Source organism: Cygnus olor, chromosome 1, assembly GCF_009769625.2.
Source record: "Cygnus olor isolate bCygOlo1 chromosome 1, bCygOlo1.pri.v2, whole genome shotgun sequence".
Taxonomy (NCBI): domain Eukaryota; kingdom Metazoa; phylum Chordata; class Aves; order Anseriformes; family Anatidae; genus Cygnus; species Cygnus olor.
Genome location: NC_049169.1, coordinates 13,062,406 through 13,078,169, shown reverse-complemented (window position 1 = coordinate 13,078,169; position 15,764 = coordinate 13,062,406). Strand labels below are relative to the sequence as shown.

Below are 15,764 nucleotides of genomic sequence, written 5' to 3'. Positions count from 1 at the left end.
TAGCTTTCCTGTGGAATTGTATCACAGCTCAGTTCCATGGCCTGGTTTATTGCAGGGTCCCACAACAGCACCATGCTGCAGCAGGTAGGAATGATGCTTTGAAGGGGTAGGGAAGGGGTGATTTGGCAGAGTGCTTTACCTTTAACTTCATCATGAGTCTGTTATAAGGTTTTATTGGACCAGCTACATCCATAAAGGCCATGCACCTCTTCACCGATAAAATTATACTTAGAGACTTTATTCTGTATATTTATTATGCTGTGAGGCTTTATACAACATACCTCAAATTATTTGCCTCTGCTGAAGCAGTTGTGATGAAGCAGAAGTTACACATGTAATCAAGGCACCAAACACGAAGACAATGCTCAATGAGGCTAATTATTTTTTCCTTATAAAGGATAGACACATATTTCTGCGTACAGAAGGCGTACTGAAGATATCCAATGGATTTTCTTTTTTTTTTGAACATGGTAAGACACAATTTCAAAAGAATTTACTTTAAAATCTCTCTGTTGGGAAGCACTTTTTTTTTTTTTAAAAAAAAAATAGACTTTGAAGTTTAATTTTTCCTTTTTGATTTTATTGAAGCCCAATACAAAAGCAGAACAAACATTTTAAATATAACTAATACTAATAACAGGTGACAATAAATTAACTTCTTAACGTGGAGAAAAAGGCAGAAATAGCACCCTTTCATGGTGTTGGCTCTTAATGCTTCGACCCTGCCATAACATCCGATAACGTGGAAGGAGGAAATTTAAGATATTTTCTGGTAAGGACTGACGACCCTGCGGGCACCCCCCAGCAAGGGGGCACAGCCCGTGCCGCTCAGTTGTGTGCCCAGCTCCGCAGCGGAGCCCCGCGGTACGAGTTGCCGCTGACACACGACCCCACATACCCCCGGGCGGCGTTTCGGCGTTTCACGAGGCGATTTTTGTTAAAAATAGTGCAAAAACAGAGGCGGGGAGCGCTCCCCTCAGCCCCCAGCCGCCATCTTCCCGCCGCTCTCCACAGCTCGCCCGCCGCCCTGCCCGGCCCCGCGGGGCGCCCTTCGCCCCGCCTCGGTCACTTTTCCCCGGCTCCGGGCTTCCCACCCGGCACGGCCCTTCCCCGGCGGGCCGCTACGGGACAGGGGGGACGGCGGGCACCGCCGGGAGCCGTCCCTTCACCGGGGGTAAGCGCCGGCTGCGCCTACAGGTCCCGGCATGCCGCCGCCTCCCGGCCCCGGGGCCGCCGGCACCCACCGCCGCCCCCATTGTGCTCCAGCCGGAGCGAACGTCGCCGCGCTCCGCTCGGGCTCCCTCCCCCCCCGTCCGCCTTCCAAGTGGTCCCGTCCACAGCTCCGCTCGGCGCCCGGCGGAAGGTCCCATCCGTGGGAAACGGGAGGGGCCGGCGCGGCTGGGCGAGGCGGAGAGCGGAACGGAGCTCTCCCCCGAGGCCGGGCTAGGCGCTGATTAGCGTGACGGGCGACCAATAGGATGAGGGAACCGTGGGGGGAAAGCCAATAGGAGGGACGCGGGGGCGGGCCTCTTCCCGAGGCCGGGGCGGCGGGTGCCGCGCCTGCGTAGGGAGGGCGGGGGGAGGGCAGGAGGAGGAGGGGACTACGTCGTGTCCCTGTGGCGGTGGCGCCCGGGGAGGGTCGGGCTGGAGGGAGGGGAGATGGAGGGGGCGGCCGGGCGGCTCTGAGCGGGGTGGGGAGCCGGGAGCCGGGCCGGGAGCCGGGCCGGCAGCGTGAGGAGAGGCGAGGGAGGGCGGCGGAAGGGGGCTCGAGGCGGAGAACGAGCGAGCGAAGGAGCGAGCGGCCGGGGCTGGGGGGCTCCCGCCCGGCGGGGCAGGATGAGCCAGGAGGAGATCCTGAGGAGGTTCATCCGGCGGGTGCAGTCCATGAAGGACACGGACCACAATGGGGAGGACAACTTCGCTTCCGACTTCATGGTGAGGGGCGGCCGAGGGGCAGGGGGGAGGGTCCCGGGGGTCCCCAGCGACCAAGGGGGGCGAGCACCGTGAGATGCCGTCGTGTGGCCCCCGAGCTGGGCCGTGGCCCCCCACACTCATAGGGGTCGGCTGGGGGTACCCCATAGTCGGGGGGGGCACCCCCGTAACCGGGGGGCTGGCCCCATAACCGTGAAGGTACCCCAGTAACAGGGGGCTGGGCCCATAGCGGGGTTATCCCTATACCTGGGGCTGGTCCCATAACCGGGGAGTATCCTTATAACAGGGGTTGACTCTGTAACCGGGGGGTATCCCTATAATTGGGGTTGGCCCCATAACTGGGGGAGTAACTGGCCATAACGGGCCCCTATAACCGCCCCCCTGGGGGAGATGAGCCCCAGCTCCCCTCCCCAGCCCCTCCCGAGGGGGCTGCTCACGGTGAGAGACAATTAAACGGGAGCCCCCCCCAGTTAAACAGGAGCCCCACAGCCCCGTCCTTCCCCCAGCAGATGGTGAGGGGGAGCCCCTCTCCTTGCGGGGCTGTGTGGGGCCAGCGGGCCCCCCTTGTCTGCCCCTTTAACACCCCTGCTCCCTCCCAGGAGACGGGTTAAATGCCCTGAACGTCCCTGGGAGGAATATTCCCCTTCCCTTCCCACCGTCTCCCCTCGCTCCCCATCCCCCATGGCAGCCCTGGCTGCATCCCTCGGCCTTTCTTCCTCCCAGCCCAGCCCAGCCCAGCTCCCCGCCAGCCCCTGCCCAGCGCGGCCGTGCCCTGGGGAAAAGGGGGGGCGTTTATCGGCGGATTTCCCCCTTTGCCGAGTCCGTTTCCCCAGTTTGATCGGGCTGTGAACCCGCTCGAGGTGATCTGCCTTTTGAATCGCACAATGCTTGGGATCGAGCAGCCCCTGTTAAGTCCCTAAACAGCACAGAAAACCCGGCTGGACCCGCAGGAGAGGGGAAGGCGAGCACCGCGCATCCCCCCCGGGCTCGCCTTATTATTATCCTCCGGCGCTGTTTGGGATCAAACCCCTCTGCCAGCCTTCGGAGCTGTCAGCCTTCCCTAATGGTCCGGGAAGAACAAAAAAAAAAAAAAAAAAAAAAAACCGGGATGGAAATGTCGCATCGGGGCTGCGGATGTTGCGCAAGGGCTGGGAGAGGGCTGCGGGAGGAAGCGGGGCCGGGGAAGGGCAGCCCCGGGCCACCGAGCCGGCAGGGGCTTGGGCAAGCCCAGGGCAAGCTCAGGGCAAGCAGCCGGCCCAGCCTGGCCTGTGGGAAAGGCAGGGGGAATGGGGGAGCCGGGGGGCTGCACCCGAGGGGGGGGGCACAGCTCTAGGGCGGCAGCATCCTGGGGTAACGGGGAGGTTAAGGGATGGGGCAGAACCCTCATTAAGGGATGGGTTTAGTGATATAATTGCTATTAAACGCACGCTGACATCTAGCACTGGGGAGTCTGGTTCACGTGGACTAGAAAGGGTGGCCTAGGAAATGCAGGGCTTCTAATATCTCTTCTGTTAAACGCTGTATGTATTAGATCTGGTAATCAGCTGCTACCATTTCGGGTCTGATAAGTAGCGTAACGTATGCAGTTGGACTGTAACAAAGCTTTAACAATAGTTTTGTCATCCTTTCTCCTAAATAGTCCCCGCTCTGTAAGGAAAAGTAGGTTTGGTTTCTGTTCTGTTCCTGACAGCGCATTGTTTCTGTAGCTTTTGGCTGTATAGTCGTAAGCTTTCCCTTTGCTCCAGTCGAGCAGTAAGGAAAGAACGCTGCTAAAAATGGGAAAATAGGGTCACAGAAACCAACTAGCGAGGCGTTTCAGGAAAAAGGTGTGTTACCTGCAAAAGTGTTGAATGCTTCGGAAAGAACTGTGTTCAAAATTTCTTTTGTGCTCTTAACGCTTTCTGTTTCCAACCCACATGCTCCTTCTGCATAGGAAGTCATAGGAAAACCAGGAAACCGGGATGCTGCTCTTTGACAGGAATGTTCCCGTCAGTCTCAATGTTCACCTGCACGTACCAAAGCAGATACAGATTAGTGTAGCAATGAGAATCGTAATTACCAATTATTTTTCACTAAGGGCATGTCATTTTTGCTGTTGTTTGTTGTTTTTTTCCAGACCAATGCTTAGATACTCATTAAAATGATCGGAGAGAGGAGGAGAGATGAAGGGGGTAAAAAGCTTCTGTATTATCTTTTCTGTAGGTTCCAGTAGTGATTTTCTGGGGAGGAATGATGTTCTCATTTAAGTGCAGGATGTATTGTTGCTGCAACGCAACGGCAAGTGTGTAGAAAAGGAATTGCTGTTACTCATCGCTTCATTTTCAAGTCAAAATGGAATCTAAAAATAGGAGAGGAATACTGAGTGAATGCAATTGGAAACAGTTCTTTATTTTCATGTCTTTATTGCCTTTGACTGCGTTGAGTAGCTGACTTACAGAATTATATTTAGGACCGAGTGAATGAACTAAAGGTGCTTGATAGACAGGTGCCATGGAGTTCTGAAGAGGTGGTAAGAGAGCTACAGCTGTGTGCAGGTAGGCTCTGGTTGACTGAAGGCTTCTGATTAGCCTGGCTGAATATTATTGAAAGGCCATAGCTTAGATAAATGTGACTGCTACTTAATAATGCCGTTGACATCCCTGAAAACATGCTCCACTCGGAAGGTGGAGAAGTGGCTTAATTATTTATTTTCCCGCCTGCAAGGTAAATTATATAGCGTAGGCATCAGTAACGAGTCTTTTACTGGCAGTCAAATGTATTTAATTTTAATTAGTTTGCACTGAAAAGTAAGTAGGACTTTATTAGTAGATCACTTGAGTATTATGGGTGCACACAATAAGGTGGAAATGAAGTGTGTCGTTTGGCAGCAATGTATCGCTCGTTTGCCAGTGGGTCTTGCCAGGGAGCGCACGTCTGTGGCTCTAGGGGCAAGTGGGCATTTCCTAAAGTAATGCACGTTAGGTATGGTTAACGCATGGTTAAAGTGCATCAAAGCTGACACCATTCTTAGGGCAAACTGGAGTACAGATTGCTTCCTCGTGGTGTTCTGTGTTTTGTCGTGCATTGTATCGTTGTGTATTCGCAAGCAGCCTGGTCTAGATTCCGGATTCCTGTAATGAACGTGTCTCGTCTCAAACAAGGATTGGAAATCAAAGGTCCACGTGGAGCAAACAGTTTTCCTAGCTTCCAGATTTTAGGAAGACTTCTGTAAATACTTTCACTGGTTTACGTTTAATATGTTCACAGCTAACGCATCTTTTTTTCTTGTGTAGTCATCCAACAAAAGCATTCTGCTACTTGCATTGCTATCAGTTCTCTGATGTAGATTGACATTGTTACAGGACAACTGAAATATGAACAGTGTGAAGCATTTTGTTAAAAAATCAATTTTTTTTTCAAATGTTTTTCAGAGTATAACAATTTGACCTACTATTTTGAGTTATACCCTTGGGGAATCTGTTTTAATGGAGCACAGAGAATGGCTGAAGGTGTTTCTGGCTTCTGTTTTGGGTATTCTGTAGGAGACCCCTGTCTGTCTTCTGTTCAATCCATCTAAGCTCTAACTCGTAGGTTTTGAGATACTGAAGAGCTTGATGTGCTGTATTCTAAAGTATGAAAGGGATTTTGAATGGGTCATTCATTTGAAGTGGATAAAAGGTTGCCTTTATGATAGGTGTCCCTCTTAATCTCTTGGTTTTTATTTTTTTGATTTTTGATTTTTAAATACTGCTGCCTCACTTTTTTTTTTTTGTGAAAAAAGGGGAGGTGGGATATGCTTGACTTCTAAAATACCTGAGACTATTAAAAATGAAATAACAATCTAGGCTACTCTAAAATACCAATCAAGATGACTGAGATACGTAGTAAAAGTCCATGTAATAATGATAAACACACCATGGATTTTGTTCTAATTCCTGTACGGTGTAATATAGTGTTAAAGAGATCACAAATAATACATTCAGTTGCAACCACAGCACTTATGAAAGACCCGTCTTAAAAGCTTGTCTGTATATTAATGTGCATTTGTGTGAACTTTCTCAATTCAAATACCACTAATGTACCTTCGGTGTATCTGTGAATGTATTTTTCAAATTTATAGAGCAAGTACACAATCAGGAAAATTAGTGGAGAAGGATAGGAGTACTATGCCTCCAAAATTACATCATCAATTACTTTGAAGTTCTCTTAAAAAATAAAAAATCAATGTCTATATGCTTATTTTTTGTTGTTTTCTAGTATTTACTTACTGAATGAGTTCCATGCTTGTAACATAATCTGAAACATGAACTCTCTGCTTAGGCTTCTTCCTCTGCATTGTAAAACACACGGTGCCTTTTGAAGAGAAATAATTTCTATCTGCTAAGGCTCAAGTAGGAAAAACACTTGCATAGAGTCAGCTAGACTTTCAAAAACAGGTTAACTGATATATATATATATATATATATATATATATATATATACACACACACACACACACACACGTACATACATATATATATATATATATATATATATATATAAAATTTTTAAAAGCGATTGGTATAAAAACGGGTTTTGGGGGAAATTCACGTAACCTGGGGGGATTTTGACCAGCCGTCACCAGTTCTGAGCACTTGTCTTCCCGTGAGCGTGCTCCCAGGGTTGGTGGCCGTTGGGAGAAGGACCGTGAGCGTGCGGTGCAGCGGCACGTTGCGAGGAGCTCTGCTTTTACAGCTGTGCAATGGGTCACAGGCAGCTGGGGCACCGCTTTGAAGGGCTTTCAGCCTTAAAATTTCAGAGTCGAAATTGTCTCTGGTCTTGTCGGTCTTCCATATTAGGCATTACTTTGAGTGTTAATGTGTTTTTGAAGCGTATTCCTGCTAGCTGCGTTTCATTGACTGCCGTTGGTTTGGTCGGGGGTGTGGGGGGAACAGATTACTTCATTGTGAGCAATGCTAAGTCATACAGGCCGGCCATAAAGCTCCATTTATGTAGGCTACTTCTGGCTGGAGCAATATGACCGAATAATATTTTCGGTAACCCCTTAACTTCAGAAGCTTCTGGAATTTCGTGAAACGCTGTTCTTTAAGTGTTACACAAAATGCAACTTTCTATGAACACCATTACACTTTTTTTTTTTGTCGTCTCCTGAGGAAACGAGTGCTGCTGCTGTTGTTTCAAAGATGCCACTCTGAATTTTCCTAGGGGTGGCTGAATACAACCACGAAGCTCCTGTAGTCACCCTGGGGTATAAGAACTTGCGAACTTGGCCTAAAGTTGCCGTTGTTCTTTCAGGCAGATGAAACTAAAACAACGCGGTTGGGCAACGCTCTGGGTTTTGTCAAATAACTTGCGTGGTAATAAGCTCTGTTTGCTCAGCCTCTGAAGACAGCAGTATGCAAGTCTCCTGTTCTTATGTTCTAAAGGTTTGTGTGCTCATTTTGGGTATTATTAAATTCTTCAGGAGAAGCAAGTGATAATCTTGACCTTGCACCTTGTGGCATACTGCACGCATCCTAATTAATTTTAAATGGTGTCAACTACTTACTTAGCTTTTATTATGATCTCAGTCCTGCAATAATTTTGGTGTGTATAAATATACATATATATATATGTGTACACATATATACATGGCTATATGTAGATAGATGCAGAAAGAGAAATCCATAGGTACATGTCTCAGGTGACCATAGTTCATCTATGCTAGGCTCTAATCTATAGGTCTGTAGCTCTACATATGTGCAGATACCTGTGTGTATATATATATATATACACATTATTGCACTTATATCTATATAATTTCTGCAGAAACAATTTATATTACACAGAAACAATTTCTTGTTCTGAGGTATACATAACTAACCTTAAAGCTCTGATACATTCGGGGTGTTTTTGCCCTGTAGTGTTACTGCTAAATGTAATTTACCAGCTCTGCAGCCCAGGAGAGGTTAATCTGAATATCTGCTTATCTAATGTGCATACATTTGCTAATAGGAAGTTTTTAATAGTTAGTCCAAAGCTTTTCAAATTCATCTTAAAGGCATTAATTTGTCACAAACAGAAAACAGTGTTTGATTTTCTTCACCATCAGTATGAGATTGATGGATTTTGTGCTGAAGGGACTTGCACTGCTCCAGTAGTGCTGTAATACGTTTAGTATGTAGGGCACTTCAGCGCAGGGAGAATAGTAATGCGTTTGTTAGTGCTGGGGGAAGACAAAAACTGTAGTAGTGCCTTGAGTACACAATCTTAGAACTGAAGTCAGAGCCTAGATGACGATTTTCTTGGTTTCATAAAAATCCCCTTTACTTAGGGAGAGGCATCAGCGTTAAAGGTCAGATGTGGAACTGAGTAGAGCATAAGTTAACGGATAGAGGAGAAGCTGTTTGTGCTGCTAGGAAGTACAGCACTTGTATCCTGGTGTTTTCCCTGGGCTGGTGTCACTCCACCATTGCTATGGTCATGTCCGTGCAGTCTGGGATAGCTCAGCTCTGCGTATTTGCCGTAAGTGAGGCATGGATATGCGTTTCCTTTTCTATTAACTAGTACGTGAAAGTTGGAAAGGGACTGATCTCCTTGTTTTCCTGCTTCGTCAGACAAAAAAACTTACCAGTAGAAACTTAACTCATTAATTTATTTCAGAGAGGTTTGGTCAGAATGCATCCGTGGAAGGAGAGCGCTCTGATCCCGCTGCCGAGTTCTTGATCCAGAATCAGGAGTCACGGGGAGTGCTGCATTGGTGGATCGCTGTCTCAAATCCTTCTGCACCTCCCAGGAGCGATGCCGTGTTCTGACCCAGTGCCACCAGGACAGTACGAGAATTAAGCTAGAAGCCTGACGAGGAAAGCTGAGAGCACAACAGCGAGTTAAGCAAAAGATTAGGAGGAGAAGAGCATGAGAAGCCCATCGGAGTTTAGGACCATCTTCTGGGCTGCGAATCATTGTTTCATAGTATCTTTCAATAGCAATGTCAGGATGATTGAGTCACTGTGAGATTTGAGTTGGAAAGTTACAGCTTGTATCTCAGAGGGCCTCTGCTAGCTACTCTTTTGCCATCCACTTTAGCCGTGTAAGAATTTCGTTCATTCTAAAAAGATAAGGTAGAAAAAATTCCCCAAAGGTACCGGATAAATAGAGGTATAAGTGGATGACCTAGTTTGGTTGACCTAATTTTTCCTGCTATCTTGCTACAGACTGAGATTTTAATTCCTTTAAAAGGTAATTTTGTTGGTGGTAACCACTTTGTGGGAAGGCTTACAGCCATCGTGGCTTTAATGGGAGTACCTTGTGAAAGAAAAGCTTAGAAATATCAGCTGTAAAAAGTAGCAAGCTGATGTAGCCAGTAACTTCAAGAAGGAAAAATAACTAGCTATTATAAGAGGACTGAAGCTATGAATGATGTTGTCTCATGAACTGAGAGGTCCATGAGAACAAAGGAACAAAAGCAACTAAAGATAAGTTTCATTCATTCGGATTGCTAGAAGGAAGCATCAGCAGTTTTGAAGGAAGTTCTGCCGTGATACTTCTGACAGTTAATTGTTTTATTTATTTTACTTCTGAGCCCCCTTAATACAGTAAAACAATTGAATTGGCCAGCTTTATTAATGTGCCATGGGCAACTAAATTAGGAGACTGAAATTAGTAAGTGCTGTATGAATTGGTTGTCGTGTTCAGTTTTTAGTTCACTAACAGAGACATCCGACACAGTTAAGTGGTCATAAGCTTATCCATGTAATTTGGGTTCCTTTCTCTTTGGAGGAAGAGTTATAGCCTTAGTTTTGCATATGTTGGAGAGCAAGCCTTGATTCTTAAAACTAATATATCTCAGTAACATTTAAGTGTGTAGTGCTACTAGTTTTGGTGTCTAAACTAATGGGCTGGAAAGCGTCAGTCTCCTAAGGGGTAATTAACTTAGTTAAAGCCATATTGCTTTAAAGAACATATGCACGACTTTAATCTCTTAGTTAAAATACTGAACTTGCAAATTTTAAACAAACTCGTCTTAAATTAACTTCCTTCTTAAGTAGTCTTTTAAGTTCTAGCTGGTGGTGTTTATTTTTCTAAGGTCAGTGTTTCAGTGGCGTCCTCTTGAACAATTTTGCGTCTTGTTGCATTTGTCTAGTGGATCTGTCTTGTCTTGTCATTCTTACTGGCACATGTGGATGACATCTGCTTTTTCTTTTTATCTGAAAACACACAGATGTCTTGTACCCTTTGTGATTGCAGGAAACGCAGCTTCTGCATGGATCAGTGAGATTAAGAGCAGTTCTTATTTTGGTTCTGGAGAGGCAGATGACCATCTCTCAGCTGTGCAGCAGGGCTACAATGGAAACGAGGGGCCAAGACTCCTTATTCGAGACAAAGCTAACAAAGGAAAATCAATGGGAGGCTGAAAAGATTGTGGCCCGTGAATGGCATGGTCTGATCTTCTTGCTTTTGTTGGGAATGGGCTGTTAGCAGTGGTAGCAGAGAGGTACTGTGTATATCTGCTGTCAGGTCAATACTGGGAGTGAGAACTCCATTTCTTGTGCTGAGCTCGATGTCTGCAGCTGTGTAGACAAGATTCTAGTCCATGAAAGTTGGGCTAGGCTTCAGAGACCAGTAGGCATGACTCCAAGCTACTCACCACCTTCGAGAGTTTCACGGGGCAGTTGGTCCAGAATTTTTAACTTCTGTTCCAGTGGTTGATTTCCTGGATAGATGTTGTCTTTCCCTGCTGTTAGTACGGCATTATTCTTAACTGATACTTCCTCTGCTGGTACTTGGAGGACACAGCTGTCTGTGAACGACTGATTCCCAGTTCAGATGATGTTACGTGGGTGTCCTGTCCTTAAAGTGTTCAAGGGACTTGCCACGTACATAATGCATCATGTAGAAATGCCTGACTGCCGTGGGAGCTGCACAGTTCTTGAGAAGCACAAGTGGTGTTCCCCACCGCTTCTGAAAGCACTTTGTTCCACTCCGTTCCTAAGTGTTTCACTTCTTATTTGACTGCATTTGACTCTCTAACGTGTAACCCTGTGGTGGAGCAGTGCCTTTTTTTCCCCAAGGCACTCGGTGTCCTGGTAACATGTATGGTGCCTGCGTATAGCTTCCTCCTCGCGCAGATTTTATTAGGTTTGTTGCCCAGTATTTGTTCAGTCTTTGCACAGAACTGAACAATTGCCATAAAAAGCTCAACAAACAACACAAGTGATACGAATAGGGCACTGCACTTAGATCATGGCCACCTTGGATTCATGAGGTGGTGACTGGCTGCCTTGGTGGTAAATGCATTAGGTTTTGCGTTTTTTGCAGTGTACAGCTTTTTTTTTTTTACTGATTTTCTACATGTGGAAAGGCAGTCTTAAATCTTTGTTTATTTTGTACTTCAGTCTTTGCCCTCTTATATAAAAAACGGGATTGCAAGTCAAAGCTCTGCTTTGATTATTAGTTACTGCCTCTTACATATTCTGATAATTTTAGCAAGTAGGTAATTGTTAATTGAAATGAATACAGTTGTCCTGTAGGAGCACTCAAGGGAACAATTTAGCTCAAAATAAAACTGGAAAACGAAGCCCTGTTCTAGAGGGAAGGGTATATGTAGGTTAGTTTAACTGCTTCAAGAACCTGGGAATTCCTGCAGAAATGAATTTATTCTAAATTGCCTCTCGGGCAGCAGCCCTATTGCACAAACTGTTAAAGGAAGGAAATAATCTCGTAGATATTGCGAGTCTCCCCAGATCACTGTAAGTATCTTTTCTTTCACAGGTTTTTTTTTCTGAGACTTCCATTTTTGGCAGCATAGGTGGCTACCCAAAGATGCGTTGATTTTTATTATGACCAGACTAAAATGTAAAACCACTTCTAACTTGTTTCCTGTGAGGTAGTATAAATATAGCTGCGTGCGAATGTGAATGGAGAAAAATGGCTATGATTTTAGGCGGGTAAAGCACTTGAGCCACTCACTGCAATTGATTTTTAGTGAAGAAGTGCCTTATTTTTATAAAAAGCTTTATTTTTCTTACTTCCACTCTTAGCAGAGTAGGCCCAGAAGGGGGATGTGTGACGTATTTTGCTTTCTTTAACAGCTTTTTGCTATAAAACTGCTACACCGAAGCTCTGGGCACAAGTCAGTTTTTCAAGCTGAATGTTCTGGTGTAAGTTGTTAAGCTGGACGTTACGCCTTACGGTCGCAAATCAATAATCACAGCCTTTTTATATTTTTCTTTGTAAGTGGAAGAAGTTTTTCAAAGGCTATTCCATAGAACTGCTGTGGGAATTACCATGAAATTGTTGTAATATTCTGTAGAAACATTGCACCGGATGCTCTTTAAACTGGTGCCAGATATTTTCTTAATATTTTTATTAAGATGATGAAATTTGACCTTTCAATTCTTTTTTTAATTATAGTGAAAATGCTGCCTGCAAGTTATTTAGGACTTTAACTTACTATTTCTGTTGCTCTGAAAAAAACAAGTAGAAACCTGAATACGTGAAACTGTGGCAGAGGGAAGAAGCCTAGCTGTGTTTTTACAAATTACATGAATCTGTAGCTTGTAAATAAATTATTTAAACTGAGAGACCGCTAAAACTGCAAAAATGTGTGCATCATAATGTCAGCAGGCTGTTGCCATAAATCCATTTACAAACTGCCATTTCCTAAGGGGAAATATTTACTGTTAAAATGCTAGCTAATTCTGTGTCTACTTCTAATACAAAATATCCTGAACGAGAGCTCAGATTTGGCCGTTTATACATTATTACACATGACAGCATTTTGGGTGCAAAGCTATAGCAACGCATCCTTCGAGCATTTAAAAAAGCATCGCGCTGTTTAAGTTGGTGATTGTGTGAAAACGAAGGCAGCATCCTGTTTGTACAGCCGTATAGCATACATAATAGGCTTCCCTTCCTGTATTCTTAGAAAAAAATGCTCCATGGCTGGTAAAGCAAGGCAGTGTGATCATCCCGTGAAAAAACTGCGTGCATGTCTAAAACCTCGGTGATTATTACGTTGTTGTACTTCTGGCTCTTACGGATGAAGATAACTTCCAAACGTGTGAAGTGTGCAGCAGGCCAGGATGCGTTTAGGTTGAGAAAAGCAGTAGCAAAGTAAAAAGAGAATTTGGTCAGGGATATAATAAGTAGTGAACTGACTGACTTAGAGGGAGACAGTACCTTTGAATTAAATGCAACCATGGTTTTGGTCAGGTGAAAGGGTCTTGTAGGGCTCGTCAGGGGGTCACTGGAATTAGTTCCAGTAAATAAATGCAACAGTGAGTTTCTTCTGTTCTTGCATTTCAGTGCCTTGTCCTTTAGGTGTGATGGGGCTGTAGTAATAGCACTTCAAAACCTGAAGTCATGAGTTCCTTGAATTGTACTCGTGTAGATTTTCCAGCTGCCGTTCCTTGCAAACTCTTCCAAGAGAAGTGAGAGTCACAGAATAGTCAATATTTACTTACAAGATTTGTATGATTATTTTTTCCTTTTTCTGTTAACATAACAGATTCCTGCTAGTGTGCTGGTGGAATTTATTGTTGACTGGCAACAACTGAAAACATGAAATGCTCTGTTGATAGGAATGTAGCTCACCAGTTCTACATGCTTGAAGTGAAGATTCGTTTGGATTTTTGCTTGCGATTTTCTGTACTTCCTGTGTTAGGTCAGCTTAGTGGGTATGTGAATGTCACAGGGAGTGGAAAGTATATAAAAATAATGTAATTTATAAACTGGGCTTGAGAATGCCTCCAGAAGAAACAGTTTGTGGGGGAACTTAGCTTATGCGAAGTGTGTACTTTAAAGGGCATCTCCAGCAAAAAATTTTCTTCCGTGGCATGGTGGAAATGCTGGTGCTTGTGGGCTTCCTTTTGCATTCATCTGCGGCTGTCTCTTGATTTGTCTTGAGGTTGTTGGATCTAGCTTCTGAACACTGTATAAACAAGATAGATACCCTCTAGGAATTGTACATTTCTGTCAGCCAGCAGTTGGATCACCCCTGCAAAGTGCGTCATTTTCCACTGGGCTTAGTATGTGTGTCAGATCTTATGCAAATTTCCAACGTGTGTATTTGATTCAGCACATCTCAACTCAGATCTGTCTTGGATATTTTGTTTTCATTCTGCTTCTGAAGGCTTCTCTTTTCCTTTCCACTTTACTCCTGTTCTCCTTACCACTGTAGTGCTGGGATGGTTTCCTCATATTTAAGCCATCTGTTGTTACTGTTTTGGGAATACTGATGCCATTGCAGGGTGAGCGGAAGAAGAGAGTGGAAAACCATGTGAATGAGTTAAATGTCTTTGTCCATCCTCATCTTTGTCTTCCTTTAACCGGGAAATTCTTCAGAACAAGCGTTAGCTTATACAGGTTATGGATTTAATGAACTGAAGGCAAGTAATTGTAGTGTAGTTTGGTACCCTTTTAGGCGGTGCAAGCATTAATTGCTTGATCAGTTGTTGGGTTATAACAAGAGGGAAGGTAATGAGTCTTTTTTTTTTTGTCCTGTTTGTTTTACTTAACTAAATGGCCCATGTACAGCTGGCTGGTCTGTTTGAGTCTGGTTTCAAGTTCGGTACAGAACAGCTTAGCCATGTGTTTTGTTGCTTTTATTATCCTCTTCAACAGAATGGTAGTTTGCAAATGCTGTTACCTCTGATCAACGTGTTTAATAAGTAAAAATCTTAGTGTATGAACTCTGGACAGTGAGGCAAGAAGCCTGGGAAGCAGGACAGTGAAGCTTAACCAGACTGGTTAAAAGCAGCTCTAGGGACTGAAATAGTTTCTCCAGAGTTATTGTGAATGTAAGTCTGTTTTTTCTGTCTCGAAGTTGGGCTTTCTTTATTTGCATCGGAAAGGGCCTTGGTAAGAATCATCATGCACACTGTTCCCTATCACTTTTCATGTTATGGCCTGTTCATTTCACCAGGATTAACCTTCCAGGGTTAGCATTGGACCAGTTGCTTATGGATCTGTCTCCTCACAAAGAGGAGCTGTAATATTGAACCAAATTGTCCAAGCTTGGTTTTCACCAAGGTTCCCAGAGACCAAAGAACTCATTTGAGTATCTTGAAATAAACGTAAAGTCCTGGCAGCTATAAGGGTGCAGTCGACGCTCAGAGAACAGCAGCGCAGTTTGCACTGGGGTGGTGATGCAATCTTCTCGCAAGCAGCGTGTGCATCAGCGTTCAGACACGAGGTGCTGCTCGCCGTAAGGCATTCTGTACGGAGCCCTTGTGTCCTGGTGAGACGCTGATAAGTCAGTGCTGCTGTGACTGGATTCATTTTGGCCACCCTGTATGCCTTTCTGTATTTTGCATTTTAAAGCCAGGAGGTAGTAATGCTGCATGTCTCATCCTATTACTTGTCATGCACTTACTGTCTCTTAAGGACAAATGTGTATTCCTGTCTGGGCTCATTAGCATTAATCGCCATTCTGCTTACCCCGTGGAATACTGATGCGTGATGCTAGAAACTGGGAATGAGAAGAAGGTAGCCTTTAAGGGAAGGCACCACACAAGGATTAAGGAGGCCAGGCCATTAGAAAAAATGCTGCTGTTCTTTAAAGTCAGGCTGCAGCAGATGCTTAACTGACTGTTGAAATTAAATCGAGGCATTTTAAAACTATTGATTTTTGTTTGGAATGCTGCCTCTTGCATCAAGGGAAAGTAAGATTGAGAAACTTGTGTCCTACTTACTTAAAATGTTTTAGTAAGTGTGGGGTGTTCTGGTATTTGGAAACAATTTTTTCACCCCAATCCAAACTGCACACAATATCTAGCTCATTTCCTTGCCAGAAATATTGTGGTAGGCAGTAACCTCGTTAGGATTTTAGAAGTTTTATTTTTTGCTGACTGAATATTTACCTGTTTTCACAC

At 44.7% G+C, this 15,764-nt stretch overlaps 2 protein-coding genes across 2 annotated transcripts in view; both read left to right on the top strand.

Annotated features, from left to right (window-relative positions):
• Positions 1–566: 566 nt before the first annotated feature.
• Positions 567–1,745, top strand: LOC121061658 (translation initiation factor IF-2-like; the record flags this gene model as incomplete). Its single annotated transcript, XM_040540824.1, is given in 4 exon segments — positions 567–1,250; positions 1,252–1,491; positions 1,493–1,645; positions 1,647–1,745. Coding segments are annotated over 4 exon segments (537 nt in total), but the record flags the coding sequence as incomplete, so codon positions are not given.
• PTPN12 (protein tyrosine phosphatase non-receptor type 12) overlaps positions 1,702–15,764 on the top strand; it is a 76,572-nt gene continuing 62,509 nt past the window's right edge. The window contains exon 1 of the mRNA XM_040544554.1: positions 1,702–1,935. Coding sequence (XP_040400488.1) covers positions 1,837–1,935 — 99 coding nt within the window. The 5' untranslated portion in view covers positions 1,702–1,836. The remainder of the gene's footprint in view (positions 1,936–15,764) is intronic.